Below are 14,892 nucleotides of genomic sequence, written 5' to 3'. Positions count from 1 at the left end.
GCGCTTTCAGTCCTCCGCCTTCCCCAGCTCGAGTCTCCGCCTGAGAGTCCAGACTCCCCCCACAAGAGCGTGGGTCCTCAGGGGCTCGCCTGGAACTGGGGTTCACTGCAGTCAGAACTGGGGCTCAGTCAGGATCCTCTGACTCCCTTTCACTAGGGAAAGCCTATGGCTACCTCCGCAGCCTTTGTGCGCACTGGCCCGCGTGCGCCTTCAGACTTCTGCCTTTCCCAGCTCGCGGTCCGAGGCTTCCTTCCCACTTCCGCCAGAGGAAGTCAGCCAAGCTCTCAGCCGCCCTTCCTCTCTGCGCGCACAAAGCCCCTTTGCCGTACCTCCAATTCTCTGTGAGCTTTTCTCCTTCCTTCTAGTTGTAGAATTTTCACTCAGCCTGCTTTCCTGTGGTTCTGGATGGTGTCCGTTCTGTCTTTTAGTTGTAGTTTTGAAATTGTTGTGCGAGGCAGCAGTTTAGGTGTTTACCTATGCCGCCATCTTGGTTTTTTTTTTTCTCCGGGCCTTCTTATTCACCTTGAACTTGGGCCTGGTGGGGAAATGTTGCACATGCCCAGGAGAAACAGTCGCTAATCTCCCCCCTGAGCGAGGAGCCGCGGGCCCCTGGGAGGCACCTGGGCTCAGGGGCTCACCTGGTGGCTGAGTCGCAGCCGCAGGTCGCGCCCGGAGAGTGCCAGGTCCTGGGCCCGGATGCCCGGCGGCGTGGCCCCCCCCCCCCCCCAGGCCCCGCCCTCACGGCCACTCCTTGCAGAGGCTGGCCATGGACCCGCGCTGCAAGGGGATGCCGCTCTCCAGCTTCATCCTGAAGCCCATGCAGCGGGTGACCCGGTACCCGCTGCTCATCAAGAACGTGAGTGCCCCCTCGCGTGCGTGCGGGACGCTCCTCACCCCCGCCCGGGCCACGGCGGCCGGCCTGCGCCCCCGCTGGCTGTCCGTGGGGGCGATCCGGCACCAACAGGGGTGGAGGCACCTGCGCTGTTTATCCCGGAAAGAGGAGCAGTTTATCCCGAAAGAGCTAATAATACGCGACCTTCAGCCGAGCCACCAAGTGGCTTTGACCTTGAACGTTGGAAGTGAGAGCTGAGACCTTGATTCTGTCCCTAGTGCAGGCTCGGTGCCACTGCCCCCTCCCACCCCAAGTGCAAGTAAGGCGGCACCCCCATCGCCCCGGTCTCCCAAGGGGCCCGCCAGCAAGGAGTGGCCGCACAGGCCATGTCCTCCCCGCGTGGCGCCTCTGCCGTCCCGGCCCTCAGGACAGCGAACCTTGGGCGCCCCCCGCCCCCCCAGCGCTGTGCTTCGGGCTCCCCGCAGATCCTGGAGAACACTCCCGAGAACCACCCCGACCACAGCCACCTGAGGCTGGCCCTGGAGAAGGCGGAGGAGCTGTGCTCCCAGGTGAACGAGGGGGTGCGGGAGAAGGAGAACTCCGACCGCCTGGAGTGGATCCAAGCCCACGTGCAGTGCGAAGGCCTGTCCGAGGTGAGCCGCCTGGGGGGGGGGGGTGGTCATGGGACCGGGCCCCGGGCCCCACTGACCCCCGGCAGCCAGCCCTAAGGGGACAGATCATGGGCCGTCCCCCTCTCCAGCCCTCAGCACTAGCTGCTTCCAGTGTGCTGTTGGACCCATCCCCTGAGCTTTTAAACTCCAGTCACTTTCTGCTCCGTTTCCGGCAGCTCTACTTCTGTTCTCTGATTTGCTGGTTTCTTCCTAGTGTCTTATTTCTCCCACAAGTGGCCTTCCTCCTCATTTATTTCCTAACACATGTTAAACACAAATCCCGTGTGTTTCAAATCTGACAGTTGTGGGAACTCAATGATAGAGTTGGGGATGATAGAGCTGGGGGGTGATAGAGCTGGGGGGGGGTGATAGAGCATCCCTTTCATGTCCCGTGTGGTTCAGGGTTCGGGTTCTGGAGAAGGCTGCACACAAATGAAAAGAGGCTAGAAAAGCATTAATTTGGGAATATTGGGGGCCAGGTGGGAGCCCACCTCTAGGGGGAGGACTACACCCCGCTCTGGCTTTGCTTTCCCTTTTATTAAGGTTCTGGGATACACCCAGAGCCTTTAGGCAGGAAATTCCAATAACAGCCAATCAGCAAGGATTTACATAGGAGTAAGAGGTGGAGGCTGCTTCAGCTACCCATGTCTCAACTAAACAGTGAGTGATGAGCTCCGACCTTTCAGAGCAATTGAGGTTGACGGCCTTCCGGATCCCCTGTCCACCTCTCTCTATTAGTGGGACAGTGATCGGTTCCCGGCAGACGGTTCCAGTATCTGACGTCATGGATCTCTCCTTTGTCTGCCGTTTGCTGGCCCTCAGCACACAGGCAGGCTCTGTATGTGCTGGGGTTTTGATTGTGAGCTCAGTGTTCCTCGGGCTTTAACTCTGGGATCTTTGCAGTCAGGGAGCTCTGGAGGGTCTGTACTTCTGCAGAGAGCCTCGGCTTTGAGGGCTGCTGGGTGGGGCACCTCCCCGAGGCCCGAATGTGACACCTGGGGACTGTGACACTTGCCTGGGTCATACTGCTGCCTGGGCATAGCTGTGGCCTTCCTCTCCCTCAGCCTCCGCTGCTGGCAAAAAGGAGGCCTTAGTGAGGCTGTTCCTGCCTCAGTCTTCCTCTGCCCCTTCGAAACCTGCTCACACGAGATGATAGAGCCACGGGATGGCAGAGCATGAGATGATAGAGCTAGGGGGGATGATAGAGCAGGGGGATGAAAGAGCCTGGGTGTGTGAGTGTGTGATAGAGCAGGAGATGATAGAGCTAGGGGGGATGATAGAGCAAGGGGGATGAAAGAGCCTGGGTGTGTGAGTGTGTGATAGAGCAGGAGATGATAGAGCTAGGGGGGATGATAGAGCCAGGGGGATGAAAGAGCCTGGGTGTGTGAGTGTGTGATAGAGTAGGAGATGATAGAGCTAGGGGGGATGATAGATTAGGGGAGGTGAAAGAGCCTGTGTGTGTGTGTGTGTGTAAGTGATAGAGCACAAGATGATAGAGCTGGGATGTGGTGATAGAGCATGGGATGATAGAGCATGGGATGATAGAGCTGGGGGGTGATAGAGCATGAGATGATAGAGCCAGGGGGTTGATAGAGCCAGGGGGATGAAAGAGCCTGTGTGTGTGTGTGTGATAGAGTAGGAGATGATAGAGCCTGGTGGGGATGATAAAGTCAGGTGGGGTGATAGAGCTGCATTTTAGCACTCAGGGCCATCTCTAAGTTTGGGGAGGGAGAAAGTTGTCCTCTTCGCATTTCAGTACCAGTGAGTTGGATGAGGTGGACCCGCACCAACGGAGTGTTTATTCTGCGTGGCTTTGTGTGAGGCATCACTCAGCACCCTGAGTTTTGCATTGCCTCCGGTCTTCAAAGCAGCCCTTTAAAAACCGTTTTAAATTAAATTTATTGGGGTGCCATTGGTGAATGAGATTACATAGGTCTCAGGTGTACAGTTCTATGATGCTCATCTGTATATTGCACTGTGTGCCCACCACCAAGTCAGACTTCTGTCACCATATGGTTGACCCCATTACCCTTCACCCCCCCTCCAGGCCCCTCCCCCCGGAGCCCCTGTACTGTACTGATGAGCTTTTGTCTGTCTTGTTTGCTCATTTGTTGCTTTAGGTCTTATATTATCCCACACATGAGTGAGTCCCTATGGTTCTTGACATTTCCTGTCTGACTTATTTCACTCAGCATGATATTCCCTTTTTTTATTTTACTTTTTTATTGATTGCAGAGAGGAAGGGAGAGGGAGAGAGAGATAGAAACCTCAACGATGAGAGAGAATCATTGATCAGCTGCCTCCTGCACGCCCCCCACTGGGGATCGAGCCCGCAACCCGGGCCTGTGCCCCGACCGGGAATCGAACCCTGACCCCCTGGTTCCTAGGTCGGCGCTCACCCCGAGCCCCGCCGCCGGGGCCGCACAGTAATCTCAAGGTCTTTCTGGCCCCAGATCCGCTGCAGCACGCGCTTTCGGCGGCGGAACCCCCAGCACCGCCCGACCTGACTCCCTCCTGCCTTCTCTGGGTTCTGTCTTCCTTCCTCAGCAACTCGTGTTCAACTCGGTGACCAACTGCCTGGGGCCACGCAAGTTCCTGCACAGCGGGAAGCTCTACAAGGCCAAGAGCAGCAAGGAGCTGTACGGCTTCCTCTTCAACGACTTCCTGCTGCTGACGCAGACCGTGAAGCCCCTGGGCTCCTCGGGCACCGACAAGGTCTTCAGCCCCAAGTCCAACCTGCAGTACAGGATGTACAAGACCGTGAGTCGCACCCACAGCGCGGGCGGGGGGGGGGGGGGGCGGCCGTTCCCACGGGGAGCCCAGAGGGGGCCGTGGCGCGGAGGAGAAGGTGCGGGGTGGCCAGAGTTGGGGTGCCCGCACGGCCTCTTCCGGTACAGGCATGCCCTGTCTTCCTGAGCTTCTCTTCGTTGACCTTCACAGAAATGGTGTTGTTTTTTTTTTTAAAAATATACTTTTATTGATTTCAGAGAAGAATTGAGAGGGAGAGAGAGGGAAACATCAATGATGAGAGAGAATCATGGATCGGCTGCCTCCTGCACGCCCCCCACTGGGGATGGAGCCCGCCACCCGGGCCTGTGCCCCGACCGGGAGTTGAACTGTGACCTCCTGGTTCCTAGGTCGCCGCTCAGCCCCGGAGCCCGCTGGCCGGGCGGGAATTGGTTTTTTATAAATTGAAGGCAAGAACTCCCGGCAGAAAGCCCACCACTCGCTTCATTGCGGTGGTCGGGACCCACCCGTCTCCGAGCTGAGCCTGTGCTCCCAGGAGGGCAGAGCTCAGGTGATGGCCGAGCATCCGATAGCGGCCCAGCGGGTCCCCCGGCCCCGACGAAGGCACCCCTGCCCTGGCCGGGCTCACGGTCAAGTGTGCAGATGAGGCGGGCACGGGAGAGGCGCCCACCTTCCCAATATCCCCGGGTCCCCCTCCAAACTTCCCCCAGGCAGCTTGACACATCCGTGCCCCCACTTCCCAGCCGATCAGAACAGGCCCTGGCAGCGGGGGGGGGGGGGGGTGGGGGTGGGGGTGGGGGTGTCCCTGAGCTATTCATCTAGTCTGCTCCCACATGCCGTTGTGCTTGTGTGGCTTATTGTCACGGGGCAGTTTTTCTAAAGTTGTCCCTCCGGGGTGTCCTGAGAGATGAATTTTCTCTGGAGCAACAGTGAGCCGCAGTTTAGAAAAAGAACAATGTACACATCTGGATCTCCCCTAGCCACTGGGCGTGGAAATCTTGGGAGGGATTGCTGGAGGCGAAGTGGATGGCAGCTGTTCGCTGCAGGAAAAACAGACAGGTTCTCCTTCAGAAGGACTTAGAAGTACCTGCAGGCCCCGCCGGCGTGGCTCCGTGGCTGAGCAATGACCTAGGAACCAGGAGGTCAGGGTTCGGTTCCCGGTCAGGGCACATGCCCAGGTTGCAGGCTGTATCCCCAGTGGGGGGCGTGCAGGAGGCAGCCGATCCATGATTCTCTCTCATCGTTGATGTGTCTATCTCTCTCTCCCTCTCCCTTCCTCTCTGAAGTCAATAAAAATATATTAAAAAGAATACCTGGGAAATGGGGAGTCCCATATTTATAATTTGCTACCTACGAAAGTTGATGTTAACACAAAATCACTATTCTGGTAGAGTTTACTAGAACACACACACACACACACACACACACACACACACACACAGACACACACATGGAGTTCACCGGAACACAGGTACCGTCTGGTTTCCATAAAGCCTGTGCATTATTTTCCAGCCCATTTTCCTAAATGAGGTTCTAGTAAAATTGCCCACCGACCCGTCTGGGGATGAGCCCATCTTCCACATTTCCCACATCGACCGAGTCTACACCCTCCGAGCAGAAAGCATCAACGAGAGGTAAGAGCCGCCGCCTCCCTGGCACTGGGCACCGGGTCCGCCAGGTGCAGCGCCACGTGGGCATTTAATTAGCCAGCGGGTCCCACACTCCCCATCCCGAGCCATAACCTCTGGCTGGAGGGGGCGGGCAGGTCCTGTCCTTTCTTCTAGAGCCCCGAGGAAGCTGACACGTGGCAGGAATGTTTCAAAATAGAACGAATCGAAACGCATTCTGCTGAGAGTTCCTGGCGGGAATTTTCGGCTTTTCTTTGAGACGAACAGAGCAGCTCGGGCCTCCCAGGCGGCAGGAAGCAAAAGGAAAGCGCCTTGGGGGTCAATAGGACCCCCCCTTCCTGGCCCCCTGCAGCCGGCTCCTGTGGACAGACATTCTGGACCCTGGAGCTGTGGGCACTTTGCTGCCGTGTCTGCCTGGAGCCAAATGAAACGGATCGGCTTCCGGGCGGAGTGGACACAGGCCAGAGCATTCCAGGGAGCGTGTGTGCCACGCGGAAACGGGCCGGGTTCCGTGCAGGGAGCGTGTGTGCCATGAGGAAACGGGCCGGGTTCCGTGCAGGGAGCGTGTGTGCCACATGAAAACAGGCCGGGTTCCGTGCAGGGAGCGTGTGCCATGAGGAAACGGGCCGGGTTCCGTGCAGGGAGCGTGTGTGCCACATGAAAACAGGCCGGGTTCCGTGCAGGGAGCGTGTGCCATGAGGAAACGGGCCGGGTTCCGTGCAGGGAGCGTGTGTGCCACATGAAAACAGGCCGGGTTCCATGCAGGGAGCGTGTGCCATGAGGAAACGGGCCGGGTTCCGTGCAGGGAGCGTGTGTGCCACATGAAAACAGGCCGGGTTCCGTGCAGGGAGCGTGTGCCATGAGGAAACGGGCCGGGTTCCGTGCAGGGAGCGTGTGTGCCACATGAAAACAGGCCGGGTTCCGTGCAGGGAGCGTGTGCCATGAGGAAACGGGCCGGGTTCCGTGCAGGGAGCGTGTGTGCCACATGAAAACAGGCCGGGTTCCGTGCAGGGAGCGTGTGCCATGAGGAAACGGGCCGGGTTCCGTGCAGGGAGCGTGTGTGCCACATGAAAACAGGCCGGGTTCCATGCAGGGAGCGTGTGCCATGAGGAAACGGGCCGGGTTCCGTGCAGGGAGCGTGTGTGCCACATGAAAACAGGCCGGGTTCCGTGCAGGGAGCGTGTGCCATGAGGAAACGGGCCGGGTTCCGTGCAGGGAGCGTGTGTGCCACATGAAAACAGGCTGGGTTCTGTGAAGGGAGCGTGTGTGTCACGTGGAAACGGGCCGGGTTCCGTGCAGGGAGCGTGTGTGCCACATGAAAACAGGCCGGGTTCCGTGCAGGGAGCGTGTGCCATGAGGAAACGGGCCGGGTTCCGTGCAGGGAGCGTGTGTGCCACATGAAAACAGGCCGGGTTCCATGCAGGGAGCGTGTGCCATGAGGAAACGGGCCGGGTTCCGTGCAGGGAGCGTGTGTGCCACATGAAAACAGGCCGGGTTCCGTGCAGGGAGCGTGTGCCATGAGGAAACGGGCCGGGTTCCGTGCAGGGAGCGTGTGTGCCACATGAAAACAGGCCGGGTTCCGTGCAGGGAGCGTGTGCCATGAGGAAACGGGCCGGGTTCCGTGCAGGGAGCGTGTGTGCCACATGAAAACAGGCCGGGTTCCATGCAGGGAGCGTGTGCCATGAGGAAACGGGCCGGGTTCCGTGCAGGGAGCGTGTGTGCCACATGAAAACAGGCCGGGTTCCGTGCAGGGAGCGTGTGCCATGAGGAAACGGGCCGGGTTCCGTGCAGGGAGCGTGTGTGCCACATGAAAACAGGCTGGGTTCTGTGAAGGGAGCGTGTGTGTCACGTGGAAACGGGCCGGGTTCCGTGCAGGGAGCGTGTGTGCCACATGAAAACAGGCCGGGTTCCGTGCAGGGAGCGTGTGCCATGAGGAAACGGGCCGGGTTCCGTGCAGGGAGCGTGTGTGCCACATGAAAACAGGCCGGGTTCCATGCAGGGAGCGTGTGCCATGAGGAAACGGGCCGGGTTCCGTGCAGGGAGCGTGTGTGCCACATGAAAACAGGCCGGGTTCCGTGCAGGGAGCGTGTGCCATGAGGAAACGGGCCGGGTTCCATGCAGGGAGCGTGTGTGCCACATGAAAACAGGCTGGGTTCTGTGAAGGGAGCGTGTGTGTCACGTGGAAACGGGCCGGGTTCCGTGCAGGGAGCGTGTGTGCCACATGAAAACAGGCCGGGTTCCATGCAGGGAGCGTGTGTGCCATGAGGAAACGGGCCGGGTTCCGTGCAGGGAGCGTGTGTGCCACATGAAAACAGGCCGGGTTCCGTGCAGGGAGCGTGTGTGCCACGCGGAAACGGGCCGGGTTCCGTGTAGGGAGCGTGTATGCCACGCCAGAAACAGGCTGGGTTCCGTGCAGGGAGCGTGTGTGCCACGCTGGAAACAGGCCGGGTTCTGTGCAGGGAGCATGTGTGTCACACGGAAACGGGCCGGGTTCCGTGCAGGGAGCGTGTGTGCCACGCGGAAACGGGCCGGGTTCCGTGCAGGGAGCGTGTGTGCCACGTGGAAACGGGCCGGGTTCCATGCAGATGGGCCTGAAAGATGAAGGCTTGCCCGCGGCGTCTGCTCCTTCATGGGACGCGGCCCCTCACCTGGGAAACGGTTCCCTCCTCCCTGGACGTTAGGGCGCCAGAGCCCTCGCCTGTTGCGCTGGCTGAGCGGGAAGTGTGCGATGCCTCCCAGGATGGAGGGGAGCGGCGGGCCCACGTGGCCCCAGGGAGCGTCCAGGACGCCGATTTTCTCCCCGGCGCCATGAGGTCTTGGGAAGGCCCCTAACTGCGCCCTGGGCCTTCCTTGCTAGCGGCGGGGTAACTGAGCGATACGCGAGGTAAGCGAACTCGCTCTCCCAGCCTGTGCTCTGGCCCGAGTGCCCCGAGCCGGGAGCTGCGTTTGGACAGCCGGAGCCGCTCCGTCCATCCCCACTTCCCGCCTTTCCTTTCAGGACGGCCTGGGTGCAGAAAATCAAAGCGGCTTCCGAGCTCTACATAGAGACGGAGAAGAAGAAGCGGGAGAAGGCGTACCTGGGTGAGGCCTCCTGCCCGCGGGGCCTGTGGTAGGGCTGGGCCCTTGGAGCTGAGGGTGCGCCTGGGGGGCTGGGGGAGGAGGGGAGTGGGGTGCAGGATGGGGAGCAGCAAACTCCAGGAGCCAGACACAGAGTTTAAGGGGAGGAGAAGGGTCCTTGAGGGGGGCAGGGACCTGAGGGGACAAGCAGACGGAAAGGGTCCGACAAGGAGCTGAAGCATTGGGGCTGCTTTTTCCGCCGCCGCAGTCCGTTCGCAGCGGGCGACCGGGATCGGGAGGCTGATGGTGAACGTGGTTGAGGGCATCGAGCTGAAGCCCTGCCGCTCCCACGGTAAGGACCGGGGCCCCTGCCCCCCACCACCCAGCCCAGATCAGATGCGCCGTTTCCCTCATCCCAGGTTTCCTTCCGGAACTGGTCTCCCAGCACTCGCTGAGACCTGGAGTTCTTTCCTTGACTCCCTCCCACCCTCTGCCCTCGGGGAGGCCCAGCACACGGCCGCCTCTCAGGCCAGACGAGGAGGACGGGCCTCCTGTCAGTCACACACGCCAAGAGCTTCGTTTAAGTGTGATGCCCGTGGTGGGAGCTGTCCCTGGGTTCTCCATCTGCTGCCACTTACGCCGCTTGTTAGCGTGGTGGTGGAGGGAATAGACATGATGGGTGCAGAGGGCAGGGCTGCCCACGTGACGTGACCTGCCCCGTGCCCTGACAGCCCGCCCCGCGCCCCCACAGCCCGCCCCGCGCCCCCACAGCCCGCCCCGCGCCCCGACAGCCCGCCCCGCGCCCCCACAGCCCGCCCCGCGCCCCGACAGCCCGCCCCGCGCCCCGACAGCCCGCCCCGCGCCCCCACAGCCCGCCCCGCGCCCCGACAGCCCGCCCCGCGCCCCCACAGCCCGCCCCGCACCCCCACAGCCCGCCCCGCGCCCCGAGAGCCCGCCCCGTGCCCCCACAGCCCGCCCCGCGCCCCCACAGCCCGCCCCGCACCCCGACAGCCGGCCGGGGTGGGAGTCAGCAGGCCTGTTTGCTCCAGGGAAGAGCAACCCGTACTGCGAGGTGACCATGGGCTCCCAGTGCCACATCACCAAGACCATGCAGGACACCCTGAACCCCAAGTGGAACTCCACCTGCCAGTTCTTCATCCGGGACCTGGAGCAGGAGGTGCTCTGCATCACCGTGTTCGAGAGAGACCAGTTCTCCCCGGACGGTGAGTCCCCGCCACTGGCTTCCGGCCACGTGCGCCTGGCAGCCAGGCCTGCGTGGCTCCCTCCAGAGAGGCGCTCGGAGCCATCGAGGCTCAGCCTCCTCTGCTGGCGCCTCAGAGCAGACAGAGCCCCGGGCCTCAGGGTCCCGCCCCCCAACAAGCACCTGGGCCTGTGCTTCCCTAAAGCAGGTGGCTGCGGGGGCCGCACCCCGAGCCTTGGCCCGGGCCTTAGGACACAGCCAAAGCCCCTGGGATACGGACACTCCGGGCGCTGAGCGAGAGGCGCGTCCGCCCGTGTCCTCGGGTGGCATTGCTGGGGGGTCCGGGTGGCACCGAGCTGGCCGCTCCACTCCCCTCCCCTTTGCCGCGTCTGCTCCGAGCCGAGCCGGGAAGAACGGTTTGGCCGGCAGTGACCGGCTGGGCTCACGCTGCTCCTCCAGCTGAACTGTCTCAGGAGAGTTCGCTGCTGCTGGGGCTGCATGCACGAGGGCGGCCCTGCCTGCTCCACTCCGATGCGGGAAGGTTTGGGCTGCACTGGGCTCCTTCCTGGAGAGAGAAGTGTCAGCGACCCCCGTCCGAGGTGTATGTTGACCCTCCCGGCATCGTTTCTCTTTTAAGCACTTTATGCTTACAGTGTATGTAGGTGTTTTATTGATTTCAGAGGGAGAGGGAGAGAGAGAGAGAAACGTCAATGATGGGAGAGAATCATCGACTGGCTGGCTGCCTCCTGCACGCCCCACACTGGGGACCGAGCCCGCAACCCAGGCCTGTGCCCTGACCGGGAATCGAACCAAACCGTGACCTCCTGGTTCAAAGGTCGATGCTCAACCCCTGAGCCACACTGGCTGGACCATCCTGGTCTTGCTGTTACATCAAAGATGATTGCCGTGAATTGCATGGGGGATAGGGGGTCACGCCCGTGTCTGTCCACCAGGCAGGCTTCCAGGGTTTCACAGGCGCCTAGGAGAGGCTGGGTCCTGTGCCGAGGGCCTGGGTCCTAGGCGATCCCAGCAGATAGCCGTCCCGTGACGGAGGAAGGCGCTGCCGGTCCGAGGCCCCAGCACCACCGTCTCACAGCGCCTGACAGGTTTCTGATCGGTCCGCACCCATTCTCCTGCGGACACTCAGTGTTTGACGGGCAGAGTGCGCCCCTGTGCCAGCCCCGGGGAGCGACTGCCCAGCCTTCGTCCCAGATGTGCTGGTCACGTACCTGGCAGGTGGGGCGGCTGCCATGACCCCTGCGCGGGGTTGGCGGGGCCTCCGGACAGCTGCAGCCGGAGGGAGGCCCCGGGGGTGGGGCCGAGTCTGCACCTCACTCCTCCGGACGCTCCTCCTCGCCCACCCCTCCTCCTCTGCTTCTTGCTCCACGTGCCACGGAGCCGCGGGCTCCCGCACGCCAACCTCACGCCCTTTCCGCAGGAGGAGGGGACGGTTCGCGGGGAGCCGGCGCACGCCAGGTCCGTGCCCGGGCGAGGGGGAGCCCCTCCCTGAGCAGGCCTGTTGGCTCTCCTTTCAGATTTCCTGGGCCGGACGGAGATCCGCGTGGCCGACATCAAGCGGGACCAGGGTTCCAAGGGCCCGGTGACCAAGTGTCTGCTGCTGCACGAAGTGCCCACGGGAGAGATCGTGGTCCGCCTGGACCTCCAGCTCTTCGACGAGCCCTAGGGAGCGGCCGGGCCGCGCCAGGGTCCAGCCGGCCAGCCGATGCCACGGGGCACGGTGTTGCTCTCCTGAGACCAGCACGCGGGGCGGCCACGGGCCACGGCGGCGAAGAAAGGCCCCTTAGTGACGTAGGAGTCATTCTCGACAATCCTCTCCCCCAAACAGCCTCCCGTTCTGTGGACCAAAACTCTGTCTCCCTCTGTCCTCGCTGCAGGCCTCAGCTCGGCGGCGCGGAGGGGCTTGGGGACCCCGCTGCCCGCCGGCCACCGTTGAGTCACTGGCAGTGTCTGCCCCTTTGGAGAACTCACATCCCCTCCTGCCTCTTCCCTCTGTTGGCCCCAGGGCCGGACCCTGGTTGGTTAGAAGAAATTAGGATGGTCCGGCCAGTGTCTAGATACAGGGGTGGGCAAACTTTTTGACTCGAGGGCCACCATGGGTTCTTAACCTGGACCGGAGGGCCGGAACAAAAGCATGGATGGAGTGTTTGTGTGAACTAATATAAATTCAAAGTAAAGGAGCGGAGGGGAGAGCAAGAGAACCGGATAGAACAGCCGGATCCGGCCCGCGGGCCGTAGTTTGCCCACGGCTGGTCTAGAACCTCATTCCCCTCTGCGGTCTCATTCGACACGCTGTCCTGGCTTCACCGGGGAGCCGGGGAGCCGGCCTCCTGAAGCTCCCAGCGGGCGGGCGGGTGGGGCCTCCTGGCCCTTCCAGGTCTTGTACTGACCGTCAATGAACACGCTCCCTGGCCACGCGGGTGATTCGGTTCTGATTCCCAGCAAGCGGGGGGGGGGGGGGGGTGATGGTGGAGGAAGCTTGTTCCCTGCGGTGACGCCCTGGGGCTGTGTGGCCGCAGTCACGGGAAGGCCTCCTGGTCGCCAGCCCAGGTGACCGCTCTGGGCTCGGAATCCGGGCCGTTCCTGCCCCAACGCCTGGGCCCTGACAGTGAGGGGCTGCAGGAGCTGAAACCCCCCAAGAGGCTGCCCGGCCCGGAAGGCAGAGGGAGAGCGGGAGGGTGGGAAGCTGTGCGGGTGCGCCGTGGGTGGGCTCCGACCCCAGGAGCACTGGGCCGTGCGGGAGGAAGAGGGAAGCCTGCCCCGCCCTCCGCAGCCCGCAGCCCGCAGCCCGCAGCCCGCAGCCCGCAGCCGGCCTCTCGGCGACGGAACCCACGGGCCAGCTGTTTGGTTCGAGTTCTGTGATTGCCTCTCAGACGCCAGCAGCTGGGCTGGTTAGTGAGAACGGCTTGGTGTGCTCGTGACACGCGTGGGCCACGTTCCGCTCGCAGGCCACTGCGGTCAGAGTCCCGGTTCGCTGTGGACACGCACGCTCTCCTGGTCCTGCAGGGGCTCCCCGTGGGGCGGTCCCGGGCTTTCCTTCGGGCCGAGGCGCTCTCCCCGGACAGCAGACTGCGCGGGTCCGCCACCGGGACCGATGTGTCCATTTCCCTGAGCCCTGTCGTAGCACACGCGGTTTTTAAAGTGTGCGTGTGCGTGTGTGCGCGTGTGCGTGTATGTGTGTGTGTGCGCATGTGCGTGTGTGTGTGTTGGGAAGGGCACCACGTTTACATTTCATACTTTCAGAAAAACAACCATTTTCTTATTTATTTGTTGGGGACAGTGCCGGCTTTTGTATCAAGAACAACGGACGTGTGTGTTTTGTGGAACAGGCAGATGCTGCCTGTAGTTGGGAACGTTCCAGTCCGGACCGGTTCCCACGGGCGCCCGGCCTGTCGCAGCGGAAACGCGGGGCGCCCTTCGCCTTCCGTCCCGGGCGGCGGTGCGGAGGCGGCTTTGAGCTGCCCCGCCGGCAGACGTGGCGCACGCCCTCCTGAGTCCCGGGAGGCGTCGGGGCGTCGGGGCGTTGGGGGGCGTGCTGTGAGGTGGGAGGTCTCAGTGGCTGTGAGCGGGGTGGACGGGGCCGCCGTGCCCAGCCCGCCCTGCTGTCCTTCCTCTTCTCACGGGCGGTGCCTGCGTGTCCGCGTTGGCATCACTCCCGCGTCGTAGGATGTGTGTGCGTGAGGACACAGGTCCTGTCGCCCTTTAGGACGCAGAGTGTTTCCCAGGTGACTGTCCTGGGCACCCCGGCGCTGGCCTCGGGGGGCAGGCCTGGGACAGGGTCCGGGGCTCAGGGCTGGGGTCTGTACTGTGACCCACCCTCATCGTCCTTGTTCTTCGGTGAGTGTGGCTGGCCTGCAGGGCCCCCTGTGACAGGTGGGCGGGTCGGGGGAGGCACGTGGGGGTGCGTGGAGCCCCTGACTCGGCCCCGTTTCTTCCCGTCTGCCTTTGGGGTGAGGGTGCACAGACGCCGCGTCCCTCGCAATAAGCACCTGCGCCCTGGCTGCCTGGCCCTCCCCTTTGCCCAGCCCCTGCCCCTTCCCCCCCCCCCCCCCCAGCCCACTTCCCTCGTTCTGGGCGGCCGTGCCCCTCGCCAGCCAGGGCGCCTCTGCTCGCAGGCCCAGACCCGAAGGCAGAGCCCTGAGCTCGGCTTCCCGGGCAGCGATCCTGGTGCCGCGGGGGCAGCGTCTCGGTGGCGCGGTCCCGGCCCGCAGGTAGGCAGCCCCTCCCGGGACGTGGCTCCTTCAGACCAGGCCCGCCTGCCCCAGGCCCTGGGCGTCCTGCACACGTGTGTGTGTGTGTGTGTTGGGGGGGGGCTCCACGCGCATTCGCCAGGAACCAGGGTTTCTCTTCCTGTGGTGGCAGAGGTGCCTGCTTTTCCCCTCCAGGAGCCCGGGTTTTGTACGTTTGTCCTCAAAAAGCGAACATTCCTGTGCGGCGGTTTCCAAAGCTGTGTTCCTCTGCGTCCCTCCTCTGCCGCCCAATCCCTCCCGTCCTCCCGTTTCTGCGTCTAAAAAGGGGGTGACCCAGGAACCAGAGAAAGGGGAGGGCCCGCCCAGCCTTCTACCCGCTGCCGCCACTGGGGGGCGATCTCCCTCTGGAAGCCTGTGGTCCCCAGGCGGGTCCCAGGGTGCTGGCTCCCCCTCCCGCAGCCCCAAGGCAGTGCACTGTGAGAATGCCAGGCCCCGCTCGCTGGGGGTCTGAGGTGACGGAGCCCCGCCCTCCCGGGGGTGCCTAGGA

The 14,892-nt window shown here is 62.7% G+C and overlaps 1 protein-coding gene across 5 annotated transcripts in view; it reads left to right on the top strand.

Moving 5' to 3' along the window:
• The window catches only part of ITSN1 (intersectin 1), a 174,598-nt gene extending 162,026 nt beyond the window's left edge, over positions 1 to 12,572 (top strand). For all 5 annotated transcript variants that reach the window (XM_080655315.1, XM_080655314.1, XM_080655312.1 and 2 more), the window contains 8 exons: positions 758 to 856; positions 1,318 to 1,485; positions 4,051 to 4,263; positions 5,764 to 5,885; positions 8,878 to 8,960; positions 9,205 to 9,288; positions 9,986 to 10,159; positions 11,673 to 12,572. In XM_080655315.1, the coding sequence (XP_080511441.1) occupies positions 758 to 856; positions 1,318 to 1,485; positions 4,051 to 4,263; positions 5,764 to 5,885; positions 8,878 to 8,960; positions 9,205 to 9,288; positions 9,986 to 10,159; positions 11,673 to 11,821 (1,092 nt within the window). In that variant the 3' untranslated portion in view covers positions 11,822 to 12,572. The remainder of the gene's footprint in view (positions 1 to 757; positions 857 to 1,317; positions 1,486 to 4,050; positions 4,264 to 5,763; positions 5,886 to 8,877; positions 8,961 to 9,204; positions 9,289 to 9,985; positions 10,160 to 11,672) is intronic.
• The last annotated feature ends 2,320 nt before the right edge of the window (positions 12,573 to 14,892 follow it).

The sequence above is a fragment of the Plecotus auritus genome, assembly GCF_963455305.1.
Source record: "Plecotus auritus genome assembly, chromosome: 2".
NCBI classification, from domain to species: Eukaryota; Metazoa; Chordata; class Mammalia; order Chiroptera; family Vespertilionidae; genus Plecotus; species Plecotus auritus.
The sequence above is the reverse complement of the archived record's forward strand: the minus strand, read 5'-3'. Positions and strand labels throughout refer to the sequence as shown.